The 11,029-nt window shown below is 44.3% G+C and overlaps 1 protein-coding gene across 1 annotated transcript in view; it reads left to right on the plus strand.

The window, feature by feature from the left end:
• Nucleotides 1–11,029, plus strand: part of CACYBP (calcyclin binding protein) — a 67,270-nt gene that overhangs the window by 32,827 nt on the left and 23,414 nt on the right. The window contains exon 3 of the mRNA XM_085853553.1: nt 4,568–4,664. Within this exon, the coding sequence (XP_085709679.1) occupies nt 4,568–4,664 (97 nt within the window). The remainder of the gene's footprint in view (nt 1–4,567; nt 4,665–11,029) is intronic.

Here is an 11,029-nt window from a genome sequence, read left to right on the forward strand (position 1 = left end):
CCTTTCCATCCGTGTAACCACAATCGGGCACCTGAATATTCTTGCCCATCATGCAAAGACAAGACAGGTGCCCTCATGCCAAAATACCACACAATGAATGTTTTTGCTCTGAAATATTACATTTTGTCATATTGGTGCAAGACCCAGGCTTGTGCATTGCGATCTAACCACTTGAAGTTTGCTGTTGTGGGTGTATGTGGCATACCACATATTATAAATTACCATTTGGGTTGTTGTGATCTGGAAGGTGGAACATGGTACTGGCTTAGCAGTTTTAGTGCTGACATCCTTTTGGAGGAAATTCATCTCCAGTGATGGTTTCGCGTGCAGGAAATGCAAGATGAAGTGCTCCCCCTTTTTATTAGAGCACGATAATAATATAAACACCCTGCCAGGTGGCCCCCAGCTTTTTGGCGTTGTGACCGCACAAAATGTGGTTAGGACCCCAAGGTTGGGAACCCCTAATTTAAGGTCTCTGTGGTTAAGTATTTTGACCCTCGCCGAAGGAAAGGGTATTGCATTTGGGTCCGTTTGTTTGTCCGCACAGAACTTTCATGTTTTTCTCCACAACCGCTTGTCGAATTGAGAGAAAATTTTCACCATTGGTGCGACTGCTCATGTACAATGTTATAATGATAATGATGATGTCATCGGTCACATTATGTGGCAGCCATGTTGGAAAAATGGGAAAACTTTGGACCTCTATCTCTGAAACTGCACCAAGGAAAAAATGTAAACTTGGCACACAGCAGTACTCCTCATGGGGAATGAGGGTGATGCATCCGATCAGTTTGAAAAATTTTGAGGGTCATCTCAGGATAAAATTGTTGACAATTTTTTTTTTGATGACATCAGTCACGTGATTCGGCAGCCATATTTTTTTAAAACCTTCAAAAATCATCTCTGAAATAGCTGAATAGATCGAGGCAAAACTTTATGATGACCGCCAATCCATGAGGAACAAAAGGTTCACACATATGACTCCATAGGTCACATGGTTTGGCAGCCATGTTGGATTTACCCTTTGGTTCAGGGTCATTGGATTTACCCGAAAACCTATAAAAAAAATCTTCTTCTCTAGAACAGCTGGACAGATCGAGGGGAAACTTCACATAAATGTTCCCCAAGGCATGCGTGTACAAGGTTAAGGAATAATTGATGTCACATTGTTTGGCAGCCTTATTGGATTTACGAAAAACATTAAATAATGTTTTCTCTGGAACCGCTGAATCAATCGATGTGAAACTTCACAATTGTGATCTAGTAGTGATGGGGAATACTTGCTTTAGATTTAAACTTGATCGAACACATGGTCTGGCAGCCAGAATGATTTAATTTTTTGATGTGGGTTTTAAATTATTTATTTATTTAATTATTTTGAATAAGGCTCACTTGGCTGTTCCTGGATGGGTTTGAGGGGAGAAGAGTCGCAGCTGAAATGTGAATCCTATCCAGGTTCCTCCTGATGACTTTATCTTTTGTTTTTGCTTGTTCGGGTTCCTCCTGATTACTCCAATGCAGAACTGTACCTATTTGGTCTTCCATTTCATTTGAATTTAATTTATTTTAATCCCATTCTGAATTAAATTGGATGATAATAAAAAAAAACGTCATGGTTCAGTATCAGGGTCAGGTGTCCCATCAAAGCGGGATGTCTTGGTACCCGGTCATCACTGCCAGCAGTTATAAAGTGACAGTTCTAATTATGTCTCATTAATTACAGAACACAACAGTACACAAACACCACACAAAATACACCACACAAAACAAGTGCTGGCGACGGGCTGCAATCTCTGATTGCTCTTTTTCTTGTTCTTGAGTTGCACGATTTTGATGATCTATGATTGCCTTTGTAGTCATTTCATTTATACTACAGTAATTGTAAAGCTATTTTGAAATAAGTGTGTTGCAATAAAATGAATCGGTGAATGTTTTTGTAAATGTGCCTTCTCTGCCCTTCATTAAACCCACGTGTTTGGTAAATGGTTCATCTTACGGTAAACTAAGTTTTCGGTTACAAATTTGAAGGCTTATCTCTTGGTTATTCTTTGTGATTGCATCGTAGTGAGGTCATTTGGACCGTCGAGATAACGTGACATCGTTCCTTCAGGATAGTCATTTGGACTGCCTGGACTGTGCCGAGATCCATCTTGTGACAGATGTCGTCTTGTCTGATCAGACTGTTATGACGAGGCATTTTATAATCGTCGGTCTGTTTTAACCGATCATTCGTCATTTTGATTGCCAAATCGATGAACGTTAATAAGGAGTGAATCCACATCCAAAGATTTTTTTTCAGTCTCCTTCTCTTAACCTTTATTCTGCAGATGATGTGTATTAGCCAGATAATCTGTATGATGAAGCATTTATAGAGGATACAATTCCTCATCACAATTGCAGACTGACTTCTATCTGCTGCAGCAAATGTTACGTCGTCTCTAGTTATCTCCACCACCGAAAGTGGATGGAAGTTTAATGTTTTCACCCCTGTTTGTTTATCTGTTTGTAAGCACGATATCTTTAAAAGTTGTGGACTGATGTGGACAAAACTTAGTGGACAGGTTGGGTGTGTGATAGGGACAAATTTTATTAGATCTCTGGAGGATCCACATCCGAATCCAGATCCAAGAGTTTATTAATTTTAAGTGATTCTTCACCATTAAGAGATGGGGACAAAAACTATATTTCTCGATATTTCAAAAGTTATGGACGAATTATGACAAAACTAGGTGGATGAGTTGGGTAGGTGACAAGAATAAGCCGATTCAAGGAATTGCAAGGAAATTTTTCCACAGGACGAGGCCATTCGGCCCATCATGCCTGCGCCACACAAATACCAGATTTAATAAATCCATCAATGCCCCTTCCCTTCATGTGCAGCCTTTTGGCTGCTACACTGGTACTCATTTCGCCGACCTCAGAAGGATGACAGGCTGAGTCAACCCCCTGGTGTTAATTCAGCGGACAACGGGGCTTGAACTCAGGACCCTCGGATTCCAAGCCACCATCCTAACTGCTAAGCCAACACATGGATTCGATTTTGATTCAGGTTCGGATACAGATCTGACTTATCAGTGGGATACAAAATGTAAACTGTTCAACCTAGCAGAGATATGTGCTCGACTGAGTACCATTCTAGTTTTCCTTTTTTATTAGAATGCTGAAATGTTACTTTAAATATTATATAGCACAGATTATAGCACCACCAAAGCACATGCCCTAAAGTGGTTGTGTTACCTGTTTTAACGATTTCCAGGCAGATGGCATCAAGGTGCTACCACATTCTGTGTATCTGCACAAGGGGAACACCCTGATAAATGGATGTAGTTTCATTAACTCCCCTGTACGTTTTGATTTTGTACAATGAAAAGTTTGTGTCAACGTTGAACTACTGTTAGAAAAATATATTGTACTTTGTAATCCCAGCAGCAGGGGGTGTTATTTCTCTTTGCAAACAGCAGTGAAATTTGCACTAATGCACTATTGCCTGGCTTGATACACTTTGCAGCATAGAAGGCCTTGGTGTTTTGAGATCTGATGGCATATTTTCGAGGGAAAATGCACTATTATCTGCCCGAGTTACTTTTGCAGCGATGCCAAGTAATCATAAAATCCCACCACCCAGATTTACAGATTTATTTATTTTTCAAAGGTCTACGAACCGGTCATTTCAAAATCGGCTATTTGGGATAAAATTGTATATAATCCTATGATCCATTTTCCTGCCAGCACTTCATTTCCACAGCTGAGTCATTAAATTCAATAATTAATTTGCACTTTCTCGGCACGCCGTGCCATTGAGTGAGGTTGAGATTCAAAGGTGGGCTGTACAGCTGCACTGGCCTCGGCAGTACGACGAGACCTGCTGGGCAAACCAGACAGTCGGCTGTAGTACTTGGGAACCTTGTCGTAGAGATGAACGTCCATTGTGAAAAAAATATGAATTGGATCAAGCTGCTGAACCTCAAGAAGAAAATTGACTCCTTACATTGTATGATCCTTCGCTGACATTGCTGCATTTTTTTTTTTTCTTTCAGTAAAATCAAATGCAAATTTATTTCGGTTGAATGTGTGTGAAATGGCCTAGAAACCTGTAAATTTAGATTTTGGGTTTTATTTACATTAGTCAACTATCGTGTTGATGCCATATTTTCGGTTGGAATTGAGAATCGTAAATGTGTTGCTTAGGTTGGGTCCCGATGGCAGATGTGTAACATCTTTAGGTAGGTGCGTGACAATCTGTCGGTAGCATTTTTTTTTGTGTGTCAGCACTTGGGTCACGTGACCAAGATCTGAGATTATCTATGCGATGCATCAGTGTCCATCTTTCAATTTGAGGATAACTATGGAGCCCATCTGTCAACCCTCACTCAGCAGAGTGTACAAGCATGTGGGTTCTATCCATAACCATCTGATCCATGTAACAGTGGTGCTTGTGTGGTTCAGTTACAAGCACTTTATTTTGAGTGTTAATTTTGGGGTATCGTGTGTGTGTGTGTGTGTGTGTGTGTGTGTGTGTGTGTGTGTGTGTGTGTGTGTGTGTGTGTGTGCAACTCTTTTTTTTTAGGCTGGGATCAATCGGAGAATTTTGTGAAGATATACGTGAGTCTTCAGGGGGTGCAGAACATCTCAGCTGAGAACATCATTGTGGAATTCAAGGAACGGTAAGGTCCACAAATAGGGATTGTTGGAGGAGAGGGACGAGGGGGTTGGTGCTCTTAAAAAGGTGGGGTGGCCTCTGTGATGACGTGGGGTCTCTTTTGCAATACTATATTGAACGGTTTGATTTGTTGATGTTGAATATTTACACCCTGAATGTAACTGAAACAATGCTGAAGTTACTATTGCAGCTACATTGATGTAACAGATTGTTACTGTGATGAAAATGTGGCTTTGCTTTTAAATATTAAGAATGTTCTGTTCAAATGTGTAGGTATGTGTGTGTATGTATATATATGTATATATATATATATATATATATATATATATATATATATATATATATATATATATATATATATATATATATATATATATATATATATATATACATTTACCTAGGTGGTAATTTTATAGGATAGCTCTTCGAGGTACTAAACATCAAAATACAAATATTCATTTTAATCACCGACATTGTGGACGGCTCTCCTCTTTTGTGTCAGTTTAGGTTACAGGGAAATGTTTAAATTTCTAAAGTATTGCTTTTCTCCGACTGCTTGTGCCAAAACGGGTTTTCTGTAAGTCCGTTCGATAGTCTATCAATTTGCCTGCATAGATAAGACGGTTCGATTGGCAGGTTTTAACATCGCATTATCGAAAATTATGGCACGGTGCAAGGATGAAGGTTTGCATCGTGCCGCAAAGATTGTGTAGTAGTTTTCCGCTTGGGAAAAAGGGGTTCGCGGCGGGGGCGGGATGATGGGTGTAAGCCATTGCCCGAAGCCTGCACTGAGACTCGTGGCACATGGAGATTTACCTCAACTCTCACCTCATCCAGCCCTGAAGGTGCTGGTCCTCTAATTCATAGTGATTTAATAGGCAGTGTCACATCACAGAGCTCGGTGCATGCATACTATTTGCACTCATGTAATGCAATGAGATGATAATGAAAACTTCATTAATTTATATTTGTACCTGGTCCGAAATAGTAAGCAATGAGCAATTGTTTGCAAAATAGAAACCATTCTTTTCCCTCTTAATTTGCTCATGAAATGCATGCTTTTCAAATGTGAATGAAAATATCACTAAGCGCCGGTGGACGTTCCGTTTTATTGCTGTACTATTGCCAGCCGTCTGTATAAAACGCGTCGTGCGTAAAGGGACGCAGAGAGTCGGGACTGTTATATTATGAGCCCCAATGGAAATGTTATAACTTATTTTGAGAATGATACTTAGTTATTTCAATGGTTTTGTCCAATGTACAATATTGTGCACACAAAATGGCTCGGTATGCCATGCTGTCGCAAATAAATTTTATCACAAAATGGTGTCCGAGGCAGATTGCTGAGATTGCATCAACATAACACCATCCAGTTGCCGAAGCAGTGATCTTCACAAAATTCCTTGTATTCGAGAATTTTGCCTTTCAAAAGATTTAAAGGAATACAACAGGTTCTCCCACTCTACTAGAAGAGATACGACTCTTATAAGCCTGGTGTTTGCTTAGTGGTTAGGGTGGCGGCTTGAGATCCTAGGGTCCTGAGTTCAAGCCCCGTTGGCCGCTGAATTAATACACCAGGGGGTTGACTCAGCCTGTCATCCTTCTGAGGTCAGCGAAATGAGTACCAGTGTGTACTGGTGGAGGGCACTGCATCAGCAACACAGTCGTGCTTCCAAGAAGTGATAGCTTCCCTGGCAGCTAAGCTGCCATACACAAGAAGAAGATTACTCTTGTAAAGTAATGGCATTATACTTTTCTAAATTTTGTTTGTTTTTGTTTATCTACCGATGAAAAGCATGCATAATTTGGAACTCCAATTGAAGACTTTTGTGGTGGAAGCAATTGAGATCAAAATCGACCATTTTTTGACTTCAGGAAGTTGATGGATTTCTTGCAGGTTTTTTTTGTTTTTTTCAAACTCTGCAAAAGCCAGACCATTGCAACTGAGATGCAAAGTAAGAAAATTTTTCCTGTGTGAAGGATACTTCCTGGTGGGAGAGAGACTCTTCAAAAAAGTCTCTACAAGAAGAACTCATGAATAACTAGAAGGGCACTCGGTCGAGCGCATACCTCCGCCACGTAATGCCTGAGCCACGAGAACATATCGGGCCCATTACATTTTTGAAATATCGTGCTATGTATCATTTATCGCCCTATCTCTCAATGGTGAAGAATCGCTTAAAAAATTCTAGTAGTCAGATCCGGATCCAGATCTTCACCAAAATCTAATCGGTTCGTCCTTGTCACACACCCAACCTGCCCACCAAATTTCATCCGAATCCATCCACAACTTTTTGAGATATCCTGCACAGACAGACAAATAGACAAACAGATAGAGATGGGTGAAAACATAACCTCCTTCACCTTTGGTGGCGGAGGTAAAAATTAACCATATTTTGATCATCGTCATCATCAGTTGCCCCAAGTGTCCTCACTGGAAACCCACAGCCCCGTGGAGAGCTGGCCACTCCAACGGGATTCTCCCAGAGATTGAGTGGAGGAAAAGGGTGAAAAGTTATACTTGGCAGAGGGAGAGGGGGTGGAACACCCCTCCCCCCCCAGTTTGGTAAAATACACATCACCCGTAAAACATCCATTCGGTGGGACTGGTTCATGCTAGGCAGGGCATCCGATGTTTCAGAAAAATAAAAAACAGAAGCTCCAACACCAGACATGAATCTTGGATCCAGTGATATTGGAAGTGCTATGGTGGGACACTGTTAGGCGCAGATCTGCGGGGCCCCTTTCTCCCTTCTCACAACAGCCGGAGGTTGCTGTCATGCAATGAACCTGTCTGTTGTGAGAAGTCAGAATGGCATACTGCAGAATCCGTGGCTGCGGCTAAAGAGGCATGTGAAGAAAAATGAGAGCATCAGAGTTGGAATATGGAATGTTGGTGCAATGACAGGCAAGAGGAGAGAGTTGGTGGATATCACGAAAGGAATAAACGTTGACATCTTGTGTATACTGGAGACAAAATTGTCTGGGAAGAGTACAAAATAACTTGGAGAAAGATACAAATTGTATTACTGTGAAGAACAGAGAAAGAGAAATGAGGTTTGAGTCGTATTGAAGGAAGAGTGATGAGGGAAAGTACTGGAAGTGAAGAGAATTTGTGATGGGTTAATGCTGGTGAAGTTGGTGGCAGAGAATGGACCGGTGATTATAATCTTCGCATACGTGCCACCAACTGGTGGCATTCACAACTGGTGCTGTTCAGATCAGTCGATAGAGGCATTCACAGGGCAGTTAGAAGATTTACCAAGTTTGGAGAGAATGGTATAATTGGTGCAGACTTAAATGGCCATGTAGGCCAATAAGTGGGTAGATATAAATTGGAACATGGAGGAAATAGATATGGGAGGAGGAATGAAGATGGGGAGAGCATTCTTGAGCTTGTGAATATGGGGTTTAGAAAGGAGATGGAATATCTGTTAACCCACAAAAGTGGAGGTAATAGCCAGCTTGATTGCATTTTGGTAAGGCAGAATGACAAGAAGCAGGTTATGAATTGCAAGGTTATATTGGGCAAAGCAGGGATCAGTCAATAAAGGCTGTTAATTATGAACATGAGGTGGAGAAATTAAAGACAAAGGGTGAGTATGAGAGCGTAACTGCGAAGGACGTACTGGCTAGAAAACAAATCATTGGGGGGGGGGGGGGTAACGTTCCGGCTGGACTCGGATACAGACCATGCTGGACCAATGAAGGAAAAGACGAAAACGAGCTGGAACATTTCTATACAAAGCATTTCTTTACAATTAGTGACGAATGGTATGTGGTGCAGTCAATGGGGTTTATTATTATGTACAGCAGAGGATAGCAAGGAAATTGTGGGGTGCAACAAAAGATAAGCAATTTACAAAAGCAGACACAGAGTATACTTATCCCATTATATATTCTACGATCTTAATTTATGCTATGAAAGGACACACACACACACACACACACACACACACACACACACACACACACACACACACACACACACACACACACACACACACACACACACACACACACACACACACACACTGAAGATTAGATACCCAGAAGGAAGGAGAGCAGATGGGAACTAACGTCCTCTCAATACCTGGCACGGTTGGCCGACCGCGCAACCCAGTACGCTTTGGGGGACGCTCCGCTTGAGCGATCCCACCTTAACAGTCGGCGCATTATCTCTTGCTTGATCATTTTGCCGGGGTTCGTGGAAATATGTGCTCCGCACTGGTCCAGACGAACGTCTCTCGCACACCAACCCCCGAGTGCAGATGCAGCGACAGGCAGATTACAAGGTGCAGAGCAGAGAGGCGAAGAAGTGGGCGCGGCAAACAGGCGGAGGCAGTGCGAGGCAGGCAGGCGAGAGGGAGGAGAGAGAGGGTGGACGGCTTCGCGATCCGCCTTTTATAAGCCCCGGGCGGAGGATGGGGCGACGACCCGAAGCGACACACCACCATCCGAATCATGCCCTTCTATTGGATCCCGGTCCCGCCCTGCCAGGCTCCTGGGGCCGGAAGAGTCTCATTCACACATCCCGAGAGACACGGCCCGGAGCCCTGCACCGAACTCCCGGGCCGTGCTCTGAAGACTGGACGAGGATCGTGTTGGTCCCGCATGCCTGTTCGGGGCACCCCCGGAAAGCTGCGGTTGGTGCTGTTAACGTGCTTGGCCTGTCCCTGCGCCCTATGGTCCGAGTGGCCTGGGCTGCGCAGCACGCTCGTTTGGTGGCAAATTGCATCGATGCGGAGGTGCGTAGAGGTGTGGGGTGATTTTTTTTTTTCCTGTGTGCGGGAGATGTTGGTGGTCAAAGTGGAGCTTCTGGTGAGCAGAGGTGGAGTAAGGTGAGACACCGTTGTAAATCGGTGCGCAGATTCAAATGAAAGGGCGTGCCATGCGCGTCCTGTGCAGTGTCGGTGGAGAGTTTCTCATCGGGTGGCTGCCTGGGTGTGGTGCCTGCTTCGATTTGTATCATGGATAAATGGAAAGGGTTGGAATGAAAATCAGGATTGAATGGCAGATAGAGATATTATTAAACCTAGCTACAAGACCCATGCAACGCACTTCATCCCGTTAACCCATTAGACATGAGGCGAAGGTCTGACTGCATGAAGACTCATGAGATAACTGCCTGCGGATCACTTTGTTGGATTCCGTTGCCTTCGAGGCATGCGGTTTTGCAGAACCACAACAATATATATGTGTATGTGTGTATATATATATTGTTGTGGTTGACGAAATTCGCAAACCACCATTCAGGTCCCGTAGGTGAGATATCTCTGTAAGTATATGTGTAGTTAGCCCAAACCCGTTGTTTAGAGGGAATAAATGTCATTCATTCGGGCTGCGACCCTTTTAGATAGCCGTTTTTCTTTTACTATCTTTATTTTGGACCAACCGCCATTACTACCACCACAACCACCACCAACCGCATCTCGAAAACCACAGCCACCTTCTCCAGAACCGCCTTCACAACATCCACCTTCTCCACAACCGCTTTCACACACCAACCACCAACCGCAACGCCACTTCACAACAACAGCAACGCCAACAGCAACGCCAACAGCCACGACCTTTACCGTCACAACTCGCCCTCGCAACCATCGCATCACCGCCATTCCCGCGCCGCTTGTGGGCACCGATACTGGACTCGTACAGGGCGCGCACCGAGCAGCGGGTGCAAAAACACCAGCCTTTCCGAGAAATCGGATCAAGAATGATTCACGCCCACTTCTGTTCCGTCCTATCAGCGAGCGTAGGGCGATTTGGCCCCGCCTCCAGGCGCGTCGGAGTATAATCGCTATATGCAGATTCGCTGATCAAGAATGATTCACGCCCACTTTTCCTCCGTCCAATGGGGGAGCGTGGCTCCGCCCCCGAGCCATTCCTGATCCAAAAATCTGCATATGATTTCTCCTGTCGGACTATAAAGCGCCGAGCGCGGGGCGAATTTGGGAGAGTTGAGAAGAGGAAAGAGTTGGAGAGTTGTGGCGGCAGCGAAATCAGTCGAGAGAGTGTCTGTCGGGGTCCGGAGAGGCTGGAGAAGCCAAGAAGCTTTGTGGAGGTCTGCGCTCGTGTCAGAGTCGGGGAGCTGCGGAGAGGGGAGGCCGGGAACGCGGTCGAGGTCGCAGTGGAGTCGCTCGTCGCGGGACCCAAGCCAGCCAGATATCCTCTTTCCCCCGAGCATCAACAACCCCCCCCCCCTGTTTCCCCCCGCGCTGAGATAGTGTGAGAAGGGGGCCCCGTTCCCACCCCATTCCAGGCAGTGCCAGCGAGGCCCGCGGAGTCGGGGCGCCGCCGCCATTTTGCGGCTCATCACCAGACGGGTAGGCTCGACGCGGTCTCGGCACCAGGCCCGTCTGCCCCCTTATC

This window comes from Eptatretus burgeri, chromosome 14, assembly GCF_056783735.1.
Source record: "Eptatretus burgeri isolate ZD-2024b chromosome 14, Ebu_testis_v1, whole genome shotgun sequence".
Classification (NCBI taxonomy): domain Eukaryota; kingdom Metazoa; phylum Chordata; class Myxini; order Myxiniformes; family Myxinidae; genus Eptatretus; species Eptatretus burgeri.